Here is a 23,425-nt window from a genome sequence, read left to right as displayed (position 1 = left end):
GAGCCTTGGACTTGGATTTTCATCAAGTCAGGATGGCTCGGGAGCCCTTGGAAAATGCTGGGCGGTCCCGATTCCAGGATTCCCGACCCATTCCCGGGCTGTCTGATTTTCGGGAGTGCCTTTAAAGGGTGCGGGCTGGTTCCTGTGAAAAGCCCACGTCTGGCACGCCCGGCCTGGCCAGCTCCATTGTGGAGATAGGCATGTCCTATCTCTCCACAATTTTCATGCAGTCGGGCCAGAGGGTCATTGTTCACGGCCCCGCATGAGGTGATGTAAACCCTAGTCTGCATGAGGGGTCCTTTTAAAAAGTAATTTTAAAAGGTCCCCCTCATACCCCCCAGGCCAAGATCTGCCCTTCCACCCACACCCCTATGGCCCCTCATCCCCTATGCCAAGCTATGGTACTCCCATGCCCTTTGACCTACTGTACATTTTCTAGAATAGGGTTGTCCAACTGCTTTGCACAAGTGGGCACATTTCAATTTTTTCTCACTCAAGGGCCAATAAGCAAATTTCTTAAATATAAGGTTTGGCACAATATTAAATATTAATTTCAAAAAGAAAGTTGAGGTATGAAGAATTAACTTTCTGAGCAAAAATTATGTCAAAGCAATAAACTGATCATTTTTTAAAATGCGTAATTAATAAAGATGATCATTCAGTGATTGTGAGAGAATGTGTGTGAGGGTATGTATGTGAGTGTGTGTCCAGCTCACTCCCAGCCTCAGAGTGCTCAGTCACTTCCCCTCACCATGAGAGTGGGTGTGTGTGTGAGTGGGGGTGAGGATGAGTGAGAACCCTGAGACTGGGAATGAGTCAGACACACACACACTCTCACACACTCTCTCACACACACACACACTCTCACCGACTCTCTCGCACACACTCATTCTCTCACATATCATCTGTCATATACTCACTATCTCTCCCACACACACTCACTCTCACATGCTCGCTTTCTCTCTCTCACACACACTCATCACTCTCTCATACACTCGTTCTTTCTCTCACACACTCGCTGTCTCTTTCACACACTCGCTGTTTCTCTCACACTCGCTGTTTTTCACGCACTTGCTCTCTCGCACTCGCTCTCTCATGCACATGCTCTCTTACACACACGCGCTCTCACACACACGCACTTGCTCTCTCACACTCATGCACTCTCTCTCTCACATTCTCTCTCACACATGTTCTATCTCTCACACACGCTCTCTCTCTCTCTCACGCTCTCTCACACGCTCTCTCTCTCTCACACACTCTCTCTCTCACACGCTCTCTCTCTCTCACACGCTCTCTCTCTCTCACGCTCTCTCTCTCATGCTCTCTCTCTCTCACTGTCTCACACTCTCTCACTGTCTCACACTCTCTCACTGTCTCACACATTCTCTCACACACTCTCTCACTGTCTCACACACTCTCTCACTGTCTCACACACTCTCTCACTCACTCCCTCACTCACACACACTCATGCCCGCTGAGCCTGGGTGGTTTTAAGATTAAAAAGCTGAGCAGAAGTTCAGGACAGCTGTGAAAGTACCAAGAGTCTTTCTCTCCGCCCTGTCTCACAGTCCAACTCACCCAGGTCCCACTGTTTCTGCAACCGTCGCTCTGCCATCTTAATCCCTGTAGTTCTTTAGGAGGCTTTGTCTTCCCCCTTCACTCCTGACAGGCAATCTCGGTCCCGCAGCTGGCAGTCTTTCTCTATTCACACCCACCACCAGCTCCCCCCCCCCAACAAACCACCGCCCCACACAAACCCTGCAGGCAATCTCTCCCTCCTCCCTGAAAGCCTCTCTTTCTCCCCATCAGATTTACCACTGCCAGTGTTCAGGCCACTCATAAGTGAATGAAGCCCCTCACCTTCACACTGTTTGCTGCTCCTCCAATCACAGACTGCTTCTCTCCCTCATTTGCTGCTAATGGGGGCAAATGTGGTGGAGAAATGGCCTCTGATTGGAGGAGCAGCTCCTTGCAAATCTTTAATTTGCACTTACCTGTATTTTAAACACAGGCTCTGCAGGCCACAGGAAGGGACATGGCAGGCCAAATTATGGCCCGCAGGCCGCATGTTGGACAGCCCTGATCTCGAACTAATGAACCCTATAGTGTATAGCTAAATGTGTAAAAAAAATCTTTGAAAAAAAGTAATTCATTCATAACCTTTTCCTACACTTGAAAAAAAGTCTGCACACTAACAAAACTGTCAATCATCCAGGCTCTTTAACTTCGCAAAAACCAAAAACCCTTGAAACCACTTAACTTGTGGAGATAGACATTGCAAAATTGGCAACAGAGATCTGAGCTGTCAATCAAACAATGTTTCCACTGGGGAGCAGATGTTCTAGTATTCTGGGCTCTCAGTCAGGCATACCTAATAAGGCTTAGTTTTTGAGACTTTTGGATGATTGACACTTCTAGCTTGTAATGTAGACACTTTTTAAAGAATAGGAGAAAGTTATCAACAATTTACTTTTTTGCAAAGCTTTTTTCACACATATCGCAATTGTGTGAGACAATTGGATCCAGGAAGTGTATAGGGAGTCAATGGTCATGAAAATGCTGTAACCTGCATAGGGGACATCAGGGGCCACGGGGGTTGGTGGAAGGGCAGGGCTTGAAACAGGGGTGGGTAGCAGTGCATGAGGGGACATCAAGGTGGGTGGAAGGGCAGAGCTTGGCATGAGATGGCATAGATGGAGCATGGGAATGTTTAGAGGGTGAAGAGGGTGAGGGATGGAAGGCCTTTGTGTTTTTATTTTCACTGGCAAAAAGTCCTACAGCACCAAGGCAGGCCTTTTAAACAATCCACCTCGGCACCTGGCAGTCCCTGTGGCTGCCTCTGCACTTCTTCCCGGGTCAGCTGGCCCAACTCCAGCCCACACCCACGCCCCCCACCCCCACCCCAGCAATGAAGGCCCCACCTTTGTGGGCTCTTTCTCCTGCAGCAGACTCCCCCTACCCACCTCGAGGGTGAAAATCCAAGCCTTACTATCCAATCAACAACACATCAACAGTCAATGGGCAATCCCACATTTCTGTCAATTAATTGGTTTGGTGAGAAGAGAAGAGCTAATAATAGATATGTCATGAACTGCTTTCACGTATAGGGCTTTCTTTCACTTTCCTGCTGATAAACCACAATGTTTGTAATGCCTTCACCAGCAATTATTCTTTCCACATAATGGCAAGGGAGTAGGTTTCAGCAGTACTTATCAATATAATGCTAATCCCATTGCTATGGCAAGTTTGAGGGGGGAAAATAGTTGTTATTTTAAACAAAAGTGCATCCAAGCCATTATGGACACAGTATCCTTAGGTATGCACATTTCACTTTTCACCTAAACTTGACACAGTTTTGAAGGAAACAACTTACCAGTAAGAACTAATAAGGCTGTTTCATGCCATTGCAGGGAGCAATGGGAGGGTTTAAGGCTGATATGCTAATTTTGCTTTAATTTTGCCTAGAATTTCTATGACCAGGGCACTCAAGTGAGAGAGAACTTCTTTCCATGTAGCCACAAATTGAGTATTCCTTGTACTTATGAGGACTCTATAATAGAAGGGATGGTGACAGACATTTTGAAATGGAGGAGGTTAATATTTCTCCAACAGCATGAGTAGAGAGAAAGTCAGCAGACAAGTCATGCCAGGGAGTGCCCACATAGCTCCTAGCAACCAGCTCAAAAGCTGCATATTGGCAGTGATCTACATGGAGGCTATCTGCTCACCCTCTCAGTAAATAAAAATGGTCTTAGGGAACTTAAAAAGGCTTATTGAAAATAAAATTTAAGATTAAATACAATCAAATGCATTTTTGAACCATAATTCTGCCCAGAGGCTTGGGGAGCACTCTGCACATCAAGATAAATGGATCGGCATTCATTTCCCACCTGCCACTCCACATCAGGCAGGAATGGGAGCAGTAATGCATTGAAAATTACAGAGCACCTACCACCCTGTTCCCACCAAGGTCTGGGTGACTGCCATTTTGGTGGGGTCTTGAAATGAGTAGCCCAGAAAACTCTGAGGCATGAATGAATGTGCTTGGCATGGGATAGCCCATGCAACCGTCATTAAAGGAACTGCTACAGGCCCTTCAAAACAATTACCACAGAGTTTTTAAGCAATTTTTGTAGGGTTAAAATAGATGCATTTCAGATGTCCAATCTCCTGCAGCTTTCCCCTGGGATTGCCTCCCCCTCCATCCCATTGAAGTTAATTGTGCTGGCTGGGCTCCGCACTGAATCACCAGGTTCTCTGCTCCCGTCAATCAGTAAGCTGCTCCAAAAGTGCAAGTAACTCCCTGACAGAATGGTAATGAGACCTGACTGCGAAAACGGCGCAGAATTCTGGCCACTTCCATAAAATCGCATATTAAGGATCACCATCACCTTTTCAAGGGCAACTAGAGATGGGCAATAAATGCTGGCCCAGCCAGCAAAGCCCACATCCCATGAATGAATTTTTAAAAAGTACAATTGTTATGTCAAAAATCAGCCACTTTTTCTCTGCAAGAAAAGTAGAGCAGAATCTTCTGTTCAGTGTGTGCCGACGCATAAAATGACATGCGATGGCGTCAGGCAAGCATCCCAAAGTCACCGCGCGTCACTCTGATCTTCCATTTGCGGGGCGCACCATTGGGTCCCCTGCACGCCCGACAAACTGTCAAAGGCCTATTAACGCCATTAATAAACTAATTAAAGCAATCGTCAGGGCTGCCCGTCCAACCTTAAGGTTGGTGGGCAGGCAAAGAGCCCAGGCAGCCTTCACATTTTTCATGAAATCTAACCCATGGGCTGGATGAGGTTTCACAAAGGGTTTATTAACTAAATAAAAAATTTCATGAAAATTCCATAAACATGCCCCAGCTCATGTGACACTGTCACGTGAAAGGATGGTCTGAATAATTTTTTTTTTTTTCCTTTGTTAATACTGAACTTAATCTCCCTGAGGCAGCTCTGTGCCTCAGGGAGATTTCTGCGCTCTCTTGTGGCATGCGTGAAAGAGCACAGGCCCTGATTCTCCCTCCTCCCCCCAGCCTGCACAGGTAGCACTGAGCGCTACCGGGCGCTCGTCACACTGGCCGGGCCTTAATTGGCCCGCCCACGTAAAATGCCAGCGCAGAGCCAATCGCAGGCCCGCCCAACATACAGAAAATTTTCCCCTTGGTGCTGGAAGCTCTCTCTGTTCATGTCGGCAAATGATTGTGCTCCTTGGAATAGCTGCTGTGTATGAACCTAACAAAACTGAACAGAACTCCACCCAAATCATTATTTTTTTTCTGCATATCTTTCTCAAAAAGAAATCTCAGATTCCTAATGTGTATTTTTCTGTCTTACTGATCTATAATACCACGGTTTGTTATAAAATAACGTGCAAAAACAACATGTTATATTTCATCTACAAAATGGTACCAATAGACTACATCCTACTGGAGAGCTAATCAAGTATTTTCAATCCAGAACTCACCTTGTGGTAGCAGCACATCAATTAACCAATCAGCTTGGATTCTGAAAAATAGAATATCAGAAGTTTGAAATAAGAATAGAAATAAACAGCAAACTTACAGTATCCAAAAATATAGAGGATAGGTTGTGTACAAACCATTATCCCAAACTGAAAAAGGAAAGCATGCTCTTTAACTATATTCAATTAACGTAATAAAGAAGTGTGATTAACAATAATTATGACTATATTCAAGGAATGATTGGTCGACCAGTTTCAGCACTTGCATGGCCAATCTGGCATTTTACTATTATATATTAGGCAGTTTAATTCTCTACTTTGTAACAAATAGGGACCACTGAAAAGTTCCATAAACGCTTTGTGGTGCAGATTTTACTGCTTCTAACACTTCTCCTTAATTTTTCAGCAAATGTGTACCATAGTGGAGTTGTGTGATGCTACCCGTATTAATTAATTAAATTGTACTCACCCTGCAATCTTTTGACTGCATTCTTCACACAAGTATAAAGGAGGTGGCTTCTCACCTAATGCCACAGAAATGGATGGATCTATGCACATCTTCAAAAGGGAAATATACAGGAAAACTATAATTTAGTTCATTACACCAGACTAAATCTTCAACAGAACTCAAATCATTAAACCTTAAAGCTTTCTCCATTATAAAACACAGTGACCAGCAGCAGAAAACTGATTATCAGCAAGGCCACCCAAATATGAATCCTAGCCTCAATCAAAATTGCAATGTCACCACGTATCTTCACCATTAGCTCTGGTTCCAGGTAAGTCACAAATTCAAAATTTTCATCCTTGTGTTCCAATGGCACAATCATTTTATTGAAAATATACTGAAAGTAGTCTCCCACCCCCCTTCCCTCACACCCCAGGTTTCTTTCTCTTTTAAGAAGAAAGTCTTAAAAACAATTTCAAATCAATACAAAGTGGCATCAATACAACACTGTATATTTTCTTCTCCATGTTAGATTAAAGAAGACTTATTTTACTAAATTGTCACTCATTTAATGTAAAGGATTTAAATATTTAAACATACAAATGCATGTATGCAGGAGTGCTTCCTCCCAGCCACCAAGCTAACTTGCTTCCCTTACCATGATCAAACCACTTTGCACCATGATACAACACCCCCTCTCCGAGATGCGACCAACCTGCTGGCATCCACCAAGCACCCTGTCCCCACAATCACCAACACCGTCCCTGACTACCTCCCCCCATCTTTGTGCCTGACATGTCTCCAAACTCCTGCAATTGTCCCAACCCTCCAAATCACTCTGCGCCCACTCCCTGTCCCTTGTAATCTCTATGCAACATGAAACCTACCTTCTCCTGGGCTATGGCTTCTGCCACAGCACTTCCCCACAACAGGGTGCCAAGCCTGCCAATCAGACTGGCTTCCACATGGGGAACCTGCTCAGAGAAAACACAGGCCAGAATTTTATGTCCCGTGGGCGGGTGCACACCCGACCCAAACGAAGGTGAAATAGCACAAGATGATGTCGGGCGAACGTCCCGACGTCATCGCGCACTCGCAAGATATTTCGCTCGGCGGGCGCAGGCAGCAGTCAGAAGGGCGTCAGCCAACAATTAAGCTGACAATTAAGTCCATTAATGATGCAATTAACCGTGATTTTACGTGGCCCGTCCACATTTACAGTTGGAAGACAGGCCATTCTACAAGGCGGCATTCACATTTTTGCTCAAGCCTCGATCCAGGGAGGGATGAAATCTCCATGGGGAAATAAAATAAAAAGAAATATTTGGGGGCTGTATTTTTATGAGGTGTGCTTACAGGTGCTTGATTGTGCTGCATGGACATATTTTGCAGCATTTTTGTCATTGTCTTTATCCTGTGCAGGTCTGCACTTCCCTGGGGCAACTGTCTGCCTTCAGGGAGCTCTCTCGAAGTGCTCACTCGCACCCTGAGTTAGGTCGGCACCCGCCCTCTTCTGGCCCCCACCCCTGCAGCATTGAACATTTCTCTGCGTGCATTTCACGCTGGCTGGCCTTTAGCTGGCCAGCCAGCATGTATTCATGGTTGGGGGCCAATTGCTGCCAGAGACCCATTTCCCATCCGCTTCCGGGCCCGCCGATGGTGTGCGCCCGACGAATGAAAAATTCAGGCTGCACACTCTCTGGAGTCAAAACTCCACAACACTTGGGCAACCAGAACTCCATCCCGCTGCTTGTAAATACAGCCCCAGTAATCATCAGGGCCACTGCTCCTGCCGAACCAGAAACCAGCTGTTCCTTCTCTATGTAAATAGTAGCCTTGGTCCCATGTGCCTGTACAGTTCCTACATGACTTTATTCCCTTTTCATTCAACCACCCATCTGCAGCCGATGTAAATGTTCACATACTTCAATCAAAGTTCTAGTAGTTCGTTCCACAACCTCACAACTCTTTGTCCTTCCATTTAATTTCTTATCTTTCTCCCCTTTATTGTCGAGCCCTCACCCACTGTAACAGTCTGGAGAAGAATTCACCGTGAATGAAAATCAGGCAGATTCTCCGTGGGGCATGTAAACTGCTTCACCAGATTATCCAGGCATTGAATACAATGAAAATTAGACATGTTCCAGAAAATGCCAGCGATCTACTCCAAAAACTGACTGCCCCAACCATGACAACAAGAACTTATCCCAAACAGATACAAGAACTCATTATACCTTCACTGCAGGTTTGTTGATTGCATTCTGGCATTCGATGTGCTGACAGTGAATTGGATTCCATGCTGCAGGAAGATGAAAACTATTAGGTGCAAACGCACATAACCCGTAATTGCGATTAATCTCTATTTTGCTTTTTCCATGACAATTGATGAGACATTCTTAACTGATATGAAGTCAAGATGTGCTTTTGATAAAACAGACATTTCTATGTTTGGTTTGATTTAATTTTAAATAGTTATGGTAGTTCCATATTTAAAATGGCTTCCACCAGCTGAGCCTCTAAGTGTTTTTTACGGATTTCCTTAGTTCAGTGGAGGGAAAATTCATAAGGCAGGTTTCAATCTAAATAACATTCATTTAGATTGGCTCCTAGATTTGTTAAGAAAGAACACGGGGTAGAGTTTCACTAGTTTACCCTTTTTTTTCAGCATAATGCACCCAAAATCGGTGTACCCCACGCAAAACTTCATGGAACCTTAAGTACAAATTATGTTCACTAAAAATCGAGTTTTCGCGATCTTTTGCACTAGTTTAAGAAACATCAGGCAGCCAGCCAACCCTGCCCACAAAGCTGGTCATGCCCCCAGGGTGAAATAATCACCATTGGGAGTTTCCACTAATTGCACATGTTTGTGGGCCTTTGAGAAAGCTCAGAAATTTAAGCCATTTCATTTGAGTGGGAGGAATTAATTGGCTTGATTTGAAAGTTTTTTTAAAAATTTATGAATGAAACTGACTACTGTACCCCCATTACAACTAGTAAATTATTCTGTATATTTTTTAAAAATCCATTTTCAGTAATTTAAAATGTTATTACTCATAGGTGGTGGATTGAAACTCTAACTAAAAATACTTATTTTTTTGTGATAACCCCATTTTTTGTTGTATTAATCACACTGCACCAAGTTATCACTCTCAAAGAAATCAAGGAGTTTTTTTTAAAGTTTTTTTTCAAATTACAATTTAAAACACTTCCAGATTGCATTGGTTCATGACAGAATTAGCATTTCCCCCCCGCCCCCCAACCCCCACCTGCCACAGGGCCATTTGTCACTTGTTTCTATGTTGTTCTTTCACAGAGCACTGACCCTTGTTCGGCTATTAATACATTCTGCTTTCTTAGCTTTATGCCACTACCAGCACCTTCTTTAGTCTTCACCACTACCATTAACATCCCCTTTGTTCATGACATCTTTGTCAATTTCTCCTTAGCCCCTACTTATCTCCGGCCTTTTATCTTGCTTCACCTGCTCTAGCCCTCTTAAACAGTATAAATTCCATCACATTCTACTTCTTTTTAGCTGTGAAGAAGTCATACGGACTTGAAATGTTAACTCTGTTTCTCTCTCCACAGATGCTCCAAGACCACTGAGTTTTTCCAGTTTTTTCTGTTTTTATTTCAGATTTCCAGCATCCACGGTATTTTGCTTTTATCATATGAGAAGTAATGTTGAGGGTATTAGTGTAGTATAACACTCGTGAAAAATAGCAGCCAAAATCTGGAAAGACAAAAATTGAAACAACACAGGGCAGGGATTTCTCTCAGGCTTTGAGACCCCAGTGTCAGGGCTAAATGGGGTTCCCGAGCCTGCAAATGCTGGCAGCAAGATCAGCAGAGCTATTTTCCTGGAGGTGTCCTCTGAATCGGCCACCCCACCTCCACCCTCACCGCCCAATTAAGGAAGGCAGGCAGGCAGGCATCTGATGTTACTGGCCAACCAGAGGGCTGGCAGCTTTAGAACCTGGGCAGCCTAACCATGGAGGAGCCCCACAAGGAGGTGCCCTTGGAAGGCTAAGCTTAAAATAAAATTTCAGAGGGGCCAAGCAAGCAGGAGCCTCAGATTGCAGGGGTGCCATTTCGCCACTGGTAAAATGCCAGCAAGCTGGAAAAAAAGTTGTCCTAATGGGGGCCTTACCTACCTCTGTTCATCAGGCAGCAGACCCATCTCCCTGCCCATGCTGGGAAACTCGCTGAGTGGCAGGAATGCATTGTGGAGCTTTCCCAACACAGTTCCCTGCTATTTTTCCAGATCCCTCACCTCCAAGCCCAGCACCCTGGGGCCGGGAAAATTCAGCGTACATGGTTGGACCTACTCTCATCCAAACAAAATGTCATTCCAAGGTAGCATAAAATGTCACAAACTTTAAAAAGTTAAACTCAACATCAAAGTCTCCTAGCATCAAGTCAAACATGGGGAGAAGACTTCCTGATGATTATCACCTCCTGTCCTCCTTCCTGCCAGCTGCAAACCACCTGGAGGATGCACTGAGGGTAGAAAGGGCACAGAATGTATTTTGGGTGGGATGATGCCCCCAAAAGACGCTGCTGCCAGATTGGGCCTGAGCAGGTGATGAAGTAACCAACAAGAGAGGAAAACTTACTTGACTCATCTGCACTAATCTAACTGTCACAATTATATCTGCTCATGACAGTGTTGGCAGCAGTTACTACCACACAGTCCTTGTGGAGGTGATGTTTCAGCTTCACGTTGAGGACAGCCTCCTTTGGCAGGACCACCATGCTAGAGGGGATAGATTAAGAACAGATCTAGGGAGCTCTAAGCTTGGTAACTATGAGGCAGTGTGGCCTCAGCAGCAGCATTCTGTTCTACAATAATCTGTAACCTCAAAGCTTTGCAAATCCCTCAATCAGCATTATTATCAAGCCATGGGATCAACCTGGTTCAATATGAAATGTAGGAGTGTGCCAGGAACAGCATGAGGTATGTGCAAGGTTGAGGCATCAACCTGGTGAAGTTACAACACAGGACTACATGCATGCTAAACAGTGGGAGAAGCGTGCAGTCATGCAACCAACTGATCAGATCTCAGCATGCAGCCCTGCAAGGTGGCAGATAATTCAACACCAACAGGAGAAGACTCCATGAATAATCCCAGTCTTAATGATAGAGGAGCCAGCATCAGTGCAAAAGCTGAGGCTTAAGTGTTTGCAACCATCTTCAGCCAGAAGTAGATGATCCATCTCAGCCTCCTCCTAAAGGCCTCACCATCACAGAAACCAGACTTCAACCAAATCAATTCATTACACATAACATCAGGAAGTGTCTGAGTGCACTGGAAACAGCAAAGGCTGCTGGGCTCGACAACATCCAAATTTGTTGCAGGAATTCCACAGAGCAGTTTTCTACACCCTAATGTTTTAAGCCAGTTCAATGATCTTCCTTCCATCATAAGGTCAGAAGTGGGGATGTTTGCTGATGGCTGAACAATATTCAGTTCCATTCAGAACTTCTCAAATAATGAAACAGTCCCTGTCCGTATGCAACAAGACCTGGCCAGCATCCAAGCTTAGGCTGATAAGTGGTAAGTAACGTTCATATGTCACAAGTGCCATGCAATGATCATCTGCAACAAGAAAGAATCTAACCACATCCCTTTGACATTTAACAGAAATCATATTGCTGAATGCCCCACCATCAACCTTTGAGGGTCACCTTAAATGGACCAGCCATATAAGTACTGGGTCTACAAGACCACATCGGAAGCTGAGTATTCTGCTGTAAATAACTCACCTCTTGATCCCCTAAAGCCTGTCCCCCACCTACAAGGCACAAGCCAGGAGTGTGATGGAATATTTTTCACTTGCCTGGATAAGTGCATCTCCAACAACACTAAGAAACTCAACATCATCCAGAATAAAGAACCACCGGTGCACCATAGCTACAAAATGCACTGCAGCACCACCTCAAGGCTTCTTCAACAGCACTTTACAAACCCCTTGACGTTTATCACCTAGAAAGACAAAGGCAGCAGGTACATGGGAACACCACTACCTGCAAGTTCCCCTTTAAGTCACACATTATTCTGACCAGAAATACATCGCTGTTTCTTCTCTGTCATTGTGTCAAAATCCTGAAACTCCCTCCCAAACAACACCATGAGCATACCTGCACCACAAGGACTGCAGCAGGTCAAGAAGGTGCCTCACCACCACCTTCTCAAGGGTAATTAGGGATAGGCAATAAAAGGTGGGCTTGCCATCAATGTCCACATCCCATGAGTAAATGTAAAAAGTCAATGTTTATCTGTAAGCATAATAAAATTAAATTACATAGAACATAAGATAAAGCAATTCCTGTTGATCATCTTCCCCGGAAAGGTGATGAGTTAGAGCCTATGTGAAATTTAGCATGATTCATACTAGGTTGGAAATTATGTTCAGTTGAGTACAGCAGTAGCAAGGATGATCTGGTTGAGCCCAACCAAAGCAACAATTCAGCAGCCCTTCTATTTTGTTGCTCCCTCCAGTTATGAGCCACCTGAAGTACATAAAATAATTTAAAAGCAGCAAATAGAATGCGCTGAATTACTTTTAAATACACATTGTCTTCAAAAATACCTGTGTACTGAAGTCCCCTGTATTCACAGATAGCACCTGGTGGCTTTAAATTGGGCCAGTAGTGGAAAAGCATTTGAACAGCTGGAGGCTTAACTTGAGAGGGTCCATACGCAATCACGTACAACAAATCCTAAAGCAACATAGAAAAACACTTTTAATTTTCTGCAAAAACTTTGCACACCTGTATTTTTACCAGCATTATTGTAAGTATATACTGTAATTACATACTGCGGTAATTATTTGTTACAATTGTATTAACCACACACATCTAAAACATCAACTTCAAATAGGCTAATGGCTGAAATAATACATTTTAACCATTTTTTGCACTTAGTTACTTACATAAAAACAATCAAGCTTTTTTTTGTCAGTATGCAGCCAAGCTAAGTGCTGTTAAAGATCCCATGCATCAATAATTAATTTAACAGCTACCTTTTTTACTTAAATATACATTTTTAATTGCATTTATGATTAAAAAACAGTTGCTATCACCTCAAAATTATTTTCTCGTCTTTGCCTTTGCAAGTTTTTTTCAGTATCTCCTGAATGTGTTACATCACCCAGGCATATAGTTTTAATATATTGCCCAACCACCCATTCTTCATTTGAGAAACTTGACTGTCAGTCAGGACTACAGTTAGGTGTAGGAATGGACTGGCATTAGTGATATAGGCCAGCTTACTTTACTGAGCACCAACCTCGAACAAAGTCAATTCAATTCAAAATCCTGAACAATGAGCCACATAACCTCATGAGTTTATCAGGACTAGAACTGAGGGGCAATAGGGATTGTGGGCAATATGGGTCAGGCTGGACAGTCATACTGCCTATGTTCTCTTATTGCTCTGTTGGTAATGAGTTGCATCCTTCTCCAAATCGTTAATCATTCATGGATGCACATGTCTTTTACACTAAAATTTTAAGCCAGTTTATCAGTATTCATAGCCATATCCACAATCATTACCATGACTCAAAGACACCCATCAATGCACAGTTCTGATACAAGGTCATCAACTTGAAATGTTAACTCTGTTTCTTTCAGATGCTACCATGCTAAGTATTTCCAGACTCGCTCACTCACACAGACTTGCTCACTCACACAGACTCGCTCATTCACATAGACTCGAACACTCACTCTCAGACTCACTCACTCACCTAGACTCACTCACTCACAGACTCGCTCACTCACTCACACAGACTCGCTCACTCACTCACACAGACTTGCTCACTCACTCACACAGACTCGCTCACTCACTCACAAAGACTCGCTCACTCCTCACATGGACTCACTCCCTCACACGGACTCATTCCCTCACACGGACTCACTCCCTGACTTTATTTTCTGACTTTATTACAGATCATCAAAGCACCCTTTGCAGTTTTCACAGGAGTATCTTTATGAATTGAATATTTATGAAAACAAGGATTCAATTGGCAAAAGTGCTCTCTAATGACCATTGAAGGGGAAGCGATGCCAGGAGTCTAAATGTTGTGATGGAATCAATGGGCAAAGCTTGGATTTTATTTGAGACCCTAATCAAAAGGAGAAACTGAAAAATGGAAATGAAAAATGAAACATATTGGAAACAAAAGGTTCTGGCAGGACTGAAACTGGTTCAAACATATAAAAGGACATAGACTAATCCAAGCTCAATAGAAGCTGATGAGTCCTGCAGTCCAGTACAGGCAATCCGAGTAAGGCAGAGACTTGAAAGCTGAGAATAAGCAAATACACAGTTCCTGAGTTGTTTCTGGCTCTCAAAGAGAAGACTGGTTCATGACACTATCCAGGCTGAGTTGAGGTCGTTCTGCAGATGTATGCAATCTTTGGTAGAGACCGTGCCCATGGAACTTGAGTTGGTTGTACACTGCTGTCAGCAGGGGTTCAGGCTAGCTCCGAGAACAAGAGCAGCTGAAATTCTTCTTAAGGAAAACAGAATATTGAACGACTTTGCGACTAGGTTTGATGTCCTATATGCTGAGTAGATCGCTGTGCCAATTCGTAAGATCTGTCTTAGTTATATCTGCTACTTAATGTGCAATTTATAATTTATAATCAACCGCAATTTGCCTGTTAATTCATATTTGACTAATTTTGACTTGGGTTTCAGAGTATAAGTGATTAACTAAGGTAGTGTTTAGTGTTTTTGACTCTTGTACATTAAAAATTCTTCTGTTTTAAACTGTGGAATCTTGTGACATCAGTCTTTTAGTAAATAACTGGGATTTTGTATTGCTCCATTTTTAAAAAACTGATCTCTACCAAGGTCATAACAAGACAATAGATTAAACTTGATTAGAAAATATCATCTAGTGCATTTTCTTGATCTATTTAACAATCCTCCTGAAAATATTTGATTGCAAATTTTAAGCATGTTTTTTTTAAACTTCCAATTCAGGTTAATTGGAAGAACTGAAAACATTACAGACTGAAGAACAGTGAGTAAAGGTGGTAATTACTCAAATATCCAAAGTTATCTATGTCTATTGATTTTAATTCAATTCCCTCTGTTAGTATTCCTGTTACATTTATCAATAAAATAATGCATCACTCAGCAGGAATAAACACAAAAATATATAAGCATGTCATATATGTTCAGTTGTATTTTTAAAAACTGAAAATGGTAGGCTCCCTTTTCTTTGTTGTAAGCTGTACAATACATAGGAGTTGATTATTAATAAAACAGTACACTTGAACTGCTCTGCAGGCTTGATAGAACAGCTGCAGAATTGCAGAATCAGGTAGCCAAGCATTTAAGTCAGGTTTCCATGAATTAAAATCCACCAATTAGAGCTTCAAATCTGATCAGTTTGTAGACTGCTAGAGGAATGCTAGATACAACACCAATTCTTGAGGATAATACTGGGGATGAAAGGAAATAGCCAAGGCTGTGTTCACTGGTGCAGAAAAGATTCTGGGGAGATCAAACAATAGTGTTCCAAATTATGGAAGAGTTTGTGAGGCTAAATAAAGAAAACAATATTTCTACTGATCCATGAAGCATTGATAAGGAGGAATAAAGGTTGGATCAAAACTAGAAGCATAAAGGGGTGGCGGGATAGGGGGTTAAAAGATAGTTTTTCACACAAGTAGGAATTTGAATATGGAACATATTACTACATGGCAATTGAAGTTAAATCAAGTAAACTTTTAACAGGCAGTAACATAAAGACTTGAAGTAGAGAAAGTTAAAAGATAAGGGCAAAAAGTAGGAAATGGGTTGAGATTGGATAGCTCTGGTGGACAACTGTTGCGGCGCATGCAAAATAGCCATAAATAGCCTCCTTTTGGACTTAAGTTACAGGTTTCCATGAATTGATGTGCACTATTGGAAAATTTCACATCAAGCAGGAATGCAACACTGGGATTGGAAACTGGACTCGTCAGCACCTGATTTATGGGTGCTTCAAGCACCCTCAGAGCTCCAAAATGGCATCCGTGGCACACATTCACACTTGTGAGCCAAAACCAACTGGAAGCCACATTCGTCAGAGCCTTAGCAGTGCACAGTGAACAGTCACTGGATGTATCAAGAGGAGGCAGATCATGACAGCAAACAGCATTCAAAGTGGTTTGACCCACCAGTATAGTGCCATTTTGGAGCTCAATGTTCCAGCTACCTCCCTTTCTTAGCCTCACACAGTGTTCAGCAGCAGAAAAGATTCCCCAACCCTTCTTCACCAGTGCTATTTAAAGAAATCATCAGTTGCATCCAGCATATTGTTGGTTGATTTCTTCTAGTTGTTGCTAAAGTTCTACAAGTTTCTATTATTGTTTCAAGGTGCAAAATTCTTCAGGGAGTGGTGTGGCAGGTGCTGACGGACAATTTGCTGACTTCAAGGCTTCAGCACAAGCCAGTTGCTTCCAGGCATGGGTGCACTAGTAGGCATTCCCCTTAGCATACAGCATGACTTGGAGAATGAGTATGGCAGCATAAAGCAGAAGAAGCTGCTGGAAGAGGGAGGAGGAGGAGATGAAGGGCTCTCAGTAGAAGGCCATATGCGCCCAGGGTGGTTCAATAAGTAATTTTCCTACCTGAACCGCACGGAACACTGGCTGGAATTTGACAGGATGGAAGGCAGGAGAGGATGTAAAGTTGGGCAGCATGGCAATGGCATAGTGCCCGCCACCTACGTGTCCCTGCCTCAATTTTACCAGCAGCAAGGTGGGGTATCAGGCAGCCTGCACACCTGTGAGCCAACTGAGGCCCTTAAGTGGCCAAGTAATGGTCACTTAAGGGTCTCATCCAATCGCCACTGGGATTTTCCCTACAGCAGGTGGGTCCAGGCCAAGTGTTCAGGCTGCCAGGTGAATCCTGGCGGACTGGCACCTGGGCAAGGTGAAGTGTCCCCTTTTCACATCCCCTGTGCCCATCGGGAGCCCACCTAAGATATTTGCTCAAGGCAACAGTCATGCTGCCTTTATTCTGTCGGTCCACCTGTGTGAGCTACATTTGAGCCACCACATTAAGCCAGGGTTTGGTTACTGGGTGACAAGGACTGACCACATGGCTGATGACTTTGCTGCATAATCCAGCACCTGCTCGCAGCATGCATGCATGGAAACCATGTTCAACCTACATCACCTGGGCTTCAGTGGTTCAAGAAGGCATCTCACCAGAACTTTCTCATGGGCAATTAGGAATGGGCAATAAATGCTGGCCTTGCCACCAATGCCCTGATGCCGTCGACAAATATAAAACAAGAAATTTGATACAGCAGATCAGCGATACTCTGGAGAAACCTGACATCACTCAAAAGAACAGTTATCGAGATTCTTAGTGGTATGCTAGGTGCTGCACAGGCTCGCCATCTGGGGGACAGCCCTTGCCAACAACTGAGGAGCACGAACATGATGAGAAGAGGATAAAGAAGAAGAGAAAGGCAAAGGAAGGAGGCAACCTAGACAGCCTTTCCTGCCTGGGCTATTCATGAAGAGCCCATCCAATTGCAATACCGGCAAACACAATCCCAAAGCTCCCATTCACCAACACTCCCTCTCCATACCTTCCCTCTGTCACTGACCATCACAGCATTGATCACAATGCAAAAATAAAAGCCAGTGTAAAATAAACATTCTGCACAACATTTATGAATGAAATTATGCCATTTTGCACCCTTGTGCATTTCTTTACTGCCTGTTTTCCATGAGCCTTTGCCTATCCTAGTGCTCCTTTGAAGTGCAACCCCATTGGCTGCAGCATGGCTGGTGGATGCTTGCTGACTTTCAGTGCAGGAGACTGCAGGTAGCTTTGAAGGATAATCTCAAGTAGCTCTGAGCCTAGAAAGCTCAGATGTAGTTTGCATCATCTCTCTATGGACAGCAACAGTCTGCCTGACAAGCAGCAGCAAGGGTACTGGTAGAGTGGCAAGGATGGGAAGGTGAAATGGTGTCATCTGAAGAGAGGACAGCAAGTTACTGTTCCATGTGGTAATGCCAGTCCCTAGGGTGATGCCTCAGCAATCCTACTAATCTGTTGGTGTGCAGAATAGGGGACTGCTGTCACCAATTCTGAAAGGGTCTTTGCACCCAGTCATGAGTAGCAACAGTCTGAGTTTGCACTGCAGCACTCAGACATTGCATGGCTGCTGTTTGTGCTACAATGGAAGCTGTGACTTCGGTCATCAGGCACTGTATCATGATGGGTCTGCAGTATGTGAACCGAGTTGGCCACCATTTCCATGTTGGAAAGTATGGGCTTCAGGCTCTGCGCAAAGCCCTGTACCAAGTTGTCGAGTTCATGTTCTTTGACATTGACTACAGATTTTCTGACAGTTTTCCCACTGAAACAACCACTTTGTTGTGTATACTTGTCAGCATTCTTCTGTAGGCTCTCCTACTGAACTGCTCATCTGAGACATCTGCAGAAGAACCCCTAACTGACCATGTCCTCAAGCAAGCTGGTGCCTGCACTATCCTTGCCCCCTGCCCTGGATGCAGGCCACTTGTGCCCTGCATTACCATGTGTAGATCTAGTCTCTAAACTATCCTCTAAGATGTGGGTAGTGTCCGGATCCAAATTGGTGGCTGGGAGTGTGAAATCAAGTGAAGGTGGTAGGTCTTCATCAGCAGCCTCTTCTTGGTGCTCCTCCACTGTTTGGTCAGGTTGCACCTCTTGGGTATCTGAAAGGAAAAAGACACATGCATAAAGCTGTGGTGGGGGTAGGAGCAGAAAGTAAGAGGTGACTGCTTACACCATCTGCAGCTTGTGACTCAGAAGAAAATTTGGGTTGAGGAGGAAGTGGAAAATGAGAAGGAGAATTTGGTATGAAGATACTATTATCTTCATGATATCTGCTCTGCTACTGGCCTTGCTTTCAGCATGGGATGTCCCAATAATGACGAGCAACATCACCTCTATAAGTATTAGGATATGCAGAAACACCTGTCCCCCTTCAGGTAATTCCTGTTTGGCTGTTGTGGTTGGCAGGTTGAATAGCTGAGATGTGGGAATGAGGCTTGCAGCAATGCTAAGTGTATGAGGGTGAGGTAAAGCATAGGAATATTAGGCATGAGTCCTGATTGATATTGTTGATAGGTGAGTGATGGGGTGTGGTGAATTGAGCAGCAGCAGAGGCTAGTGTCGCAGTTGACAGGATATGGTATTTGAAGATGCATTCACTGACTTTCGACCTCATGTGAGGCCACTGAAATGTATGCAGCACTGTATCCAGGTCCTTGGGACTTGACATTGACCTCCACAGCTAACTGCTCTGAGTATCTTTGGACAGTGTGCCTGGAAGGCTCTTCCCCACTGTGGATATAAGACATCTCTCCTCCTTCCAACCTCCTCCACCAATGCCTCCAGTGTTGTGTCCAAAAATCTTGGAGTCCGTTTCTTCCTTGTGCTATTCTTCACTGTTTCCTAGGTCAGAGTCACTTCCTGCACAACCACTCCAAGGAGAATGCACCTCCCTTTAAGAGTTGCAGGCTCGCTTTAAGCAGACCATCAAGTTATGATTTTGGGACCCCTGCTGATGCATACAGCAAGAAAACTACACAATTTGTGCTGGCTACACACCACAATCATTCAAATGAGCAGGAAGCACAAAACTGGCATGCTGCCAACTTAACTGCGCTTTGCAATTCCCATGCCTGTTTTGGGGATCTATCTAATTTAGGTCCAAGAGGCTGCCTGTCTTATCATCTACAACTGTTCCTTTAGCCAAGCTGGCTTTATGCAGGTAACATATAATTTGTTTAAAAGTCGAGCAATCAATAAATTAGCTGAAGTGGCAATGCTGTACAAAATTTAAAATTGACAAAAATCTGAGTCTTCCATCTTAATGGTGCTGGTATTACATCCATTAAAATACAATAAAAATGCCATCTGCACTTATTTCCATAGCAACAACCAACATTTTATTCAATTAGCTAAGTTACAAATCAATCCAGAAGCCAACCTTTCACTCTGGAAATCATGTTGGAATCAACAATGAAGGAAAGATGGGCCTTTAGCCAGTAGCAAAGCTTAAAGCCTATGACCTCCCATAAAAATTTACTTTTTCTAACAAATAAAATTCCATCTGGACTGTTGTCACACTAAGGACAAGTGGCCACTGATTTAATAACACACCAAAGCCAAGTATTTTTTAATACAAGCCCTTGCATCATCTTTCTAAAGGCAAGTCACTGAAAGAGAGAAACAACCTGCTCCCCCCTCCCTTTTCACAGCAAAAACACTGGGGTGCTGAAGCAAGCCCTCTACTTTCAGCACCTTGAAGCTGTGAAACTGAATAAGTTCCCCCCGATAAACATTATTTCTGCCATCCCGCCAAGGGAGAATTCCAGGTGCGAATTGCTGTAAACAGGAAACATATTTAAGTTTATTATTTGGACTGGTGAATGTAGCTTGTGAAGCAGTTAAACAACTTCCAGGATATTACAATAAATAAGTAATCTTTTAAAACAATATTTTACATTTCCCTCCATTTGGCATGCACAACACAGAGAACAATTATGATAGCTGTTGTATAATTACTCACTTTCCAGACTTCTTGCTTGTACTTCATAAGACTTTCCAACAGCTGGCAATGGTACACTATGGAAAACAGTTTCAAACAAGCATTTATTGAATCCAGCCTTTCATGTCAGTTTAGCAACGATTTCATTAAATTTGAGCAGTGAGATTAACCATAACATAATTTTAAATAAACACTGATCAGGTTATGAAATTAATTCCAGATACGAAGTTAATTCTAACTACTTAATTCGGTATTATTTGCAAAAAATGCTTTGTTAGCAATACTCATTTTTAAGCTATTCAAGGCTTTTTCCCTATTATCATAAGTCAAGTATTGATTGCTTTGAATGGTGGCAGAAGACCTACGCATGCTTGTGCATTTTTTGTGTATCTGTGTGGAAATTATTCCATGTCTATTTAAAATAATTTTCTTGTCAGGAGGATATGGAATCCTAAGATATGTTGGACTGTGTTGAGAAATATTTTAAAATGCAATCTCACACTGAAGTTAAGAGAAGCTGAACAAGACTTTAAGAATATCATGGATGAGCTTGGCAAGAAAAGAATAATTACATACTGGACTCAAGTAAAATAATTAGATGGCTGTTCTGACCAAGTAGAAACAACTTCATAATTGTGAAACCACAGCTGGAGGTCATAAATATAAGATAATCACTAATAAATCTAATAAGAAATTCAGGAGAAACTTCTTTATCAGAGAGTGGAACTTGCAGTGGTTGAGGCAAATAGCGCGGAAACATTTAAAGGGAAGCAAGGTAAGTATATGAGGGCAAAAGGAATAGAGGAGACAGTCATTGGGTGAGATAAATTATTGTGAGAGGTGGCTTATGTGAAGCATAAACACTGGCACAGACCATTTGGGTTGAATGGCCTGTTTCCATGCTGTAAATTCTAGTAAATTCCAAATAGAGGAGGGACTCATAAAACATGCAGAACTTTCTTTCTACTTGACTATGAAATACTGCAATTACTGCACGATTGTTGTAAATGTCCTTCCTGTACAAAAAAAAATGCTCTCCTGATGTATGTGGGTGAAGGCACCAGCAGGTATCTTCAGTTGTTTTCCACTTGTCTGTGCACTAGTGCTGGAGGTCATTTTGTTACTATCCATATTAGAAGGATCAACATTATATCGACATCAATAAGTCATGTTAAAACTCAATAAGAGAATAACAGATTATGAACTCCAGACTGGGGAAAGTCAAATCTATCTGAGAGAAATATTCAGCTCCCTATATCTGTTCCTGGAAAAAAATATTGGGCAAGACTTTAACTCATTGAAAACCCATTCACTTAGACAGAGTTAAGATCAGGCCCCAGATGTCCATTTATTTCTTAAGATTGCAATGTGTAATGATTTTTAATTTCAATACAAGAAAATAAGCCTAATTGTCAAAGGAAAAATTATTTTGGAAATAACAGCCAGAAATGCCAAGTGGATGATCCATCTAGGTTGCCTCCTGAGATCCCCAGCATCACAGATGCCAGTCTTCAGCCAATTCGATTCACTCCATGTGATACCAAGAAAGGGCTGAAGGCACTAGATACTGTAAAGGCTATGGGCCCTGACAACATTCTAGCATTAGAGCTATGATAGTATGGTAATAATTTATTGAAGGTCAATTAATTACAATAGAGGAAATCCTAAAGGTCAAACTTTATCTCCAGATTTACATTAGCTATACTGTTAATACAGTTCTCAATCACTAAAACTGTTTCTAAAACTGCATGTGTCAATATTCACCTAAAGGGTGTTTTGTACTTACCTGGATTTGTCGTATACTGCATAGCAATCATCAGCATTGAAGATGCAGAATAATTCACATAAGGTGGAACACCTTCTCGCTTAGATGAACCCACTAGAAAGAACATTTGATAAATATCAAACTTTCAGTTGAAATGTGAACTATCATCTCTACATTTGTTTAATGTCATGATTGTCCAATTTCATTCTACAGCCCCAGGCCTTAGCGTCTCCACACCTTCTTGCCTTAGGCCACTACATCTGTTTACTCACAACCCCAGCATTTGTCTTAGTATTCAATCACTTCATTCCCTTCCAGTTCCAACCTCCCCACTCACTCCTGGCCTGGAAATGGCTTCCCACTTTAATGCGATGGTGGAGTTTGCATGTACTCAAATTCTGTAGAGGTACAGTGCAACAACTGTGTGCACATCACTCCAGCTTCATCTCCATCTCCTCAAAGAAGGGGAGCCCAAAGAAGCCTTGCCACAACTGTGCCACCATATCAAGTCAATTTGTGGAGGATTTTGTGAGCTTATTTAAAATATGGAAATGCAACATTTCAGTAATGGTGGAAGGAAACTGGGGTAATTAACCCAAACAGCAAAAAATGCACTAATTATATTATATATCAATGTGGACTTTTGTTCCAGATGCTCACCAGCAGCCTATAAGGATGCCCCACAATAACTTCTTCAGAAAAGATAAACAACTGCTATTGTTTAAACGTGTTAAATAGTTCAAAGTGCAGGTAGGTTGATGTGGCAGAAGCATGCTATTTCTTACGTTGCACATTTTATGATATCAAATTAAATTCAGCATACAGAAATGTGCGACTTCTGCTCCCATTACTATGCTGTAAAGGAATCAATCTATATTGTTTCCTGTTTCTTCAGTCCAAGCCTCAGTTTTCTTATAATAACAACAGAAAAAGCTGAAAAAACTCAGCAGTCTGGCAGCATCTGTTTCTCTCTCTATAGATGCCGCCAGACCTAATGAGTTTTTCCAGCCTTTTCTGTTTTTATTTCAGATTTTCAGCATCCGCAGTATTTTATTTTTACCCCAATTTTCTTACTCTATCTCAGACCCGGCACTCTTCTCCCCACTCTCTCTCAGCCCAAGCCTAGCCTCCTGCTCTCATCCACAAGCAATGCTACAGGAGGTGAACTGGTTAGATAAAAAAAC

The 23,425-nt window shown here is 42.8% G+C and overlaps 1 protein-coding gene across 1 annotated transcript in view; it reads right to left on the bottom strand.

Moving 5' to 3' along the window:
• Positions 1 to 23,425, bottom strand: part of LOC121292358 (protein unc-79 homolog) — a 192,398-nt gene that overhangs the window by 146,777 nt on the left and 22,196 nt on the right. The window contains exons 5-10 of the mRNA XM_041214209.1: positions 22,263 to 22,355; positions 20,498 to 20,553; positions 12,512 to 12,641; positions 8,149 to 8,213; positions 5,936 to 6,024; positions 5,470 to 5,510 (exon numbers count right to left, since the gene is read on the bottom strand). Coding sequence (XP_041070143.1) covers positions 5,470 to 5,510; positions 5,936 to 6,024; positions 8,149 to 8,213; positions 12,512 to 12,641; positions 20,498 to 20,553; positions 22,263 to 22,355 — 474 coding nt within the window. The remainder of the gene's footprint in view (positions 1 to 5,469; positions 5,511 to 5,935; positions 6,025 to 8,148; positions 8,214 to 12,511; positions 12,642 to 20,497; positions 20,554 to 22,262; positions 22,356 to 23,425) is intronic.

Source organism: Carcharodon carcharias, chromosome 20 (assembly GCF_017639515.1).
Source record: "Carcharodon carcharias isolate sCarCar2 chromosome 20, sCarCar2.pri, whole genome shotgun sequence".
In the NCBI taxonomy this organism is placed as follows: domain Eukaryota; kingdom Metazoa; phylum Chordata; class Chondrichthyes; order Lamniformes; family Lamnidae; genus Carcharodon; species Carcharodon carcharias.
The sequence above is the reverse complement of the archived record's forward strand: the minus strand, read 5'-3'. Positions and strand labels throughout refer to the sequence as shown.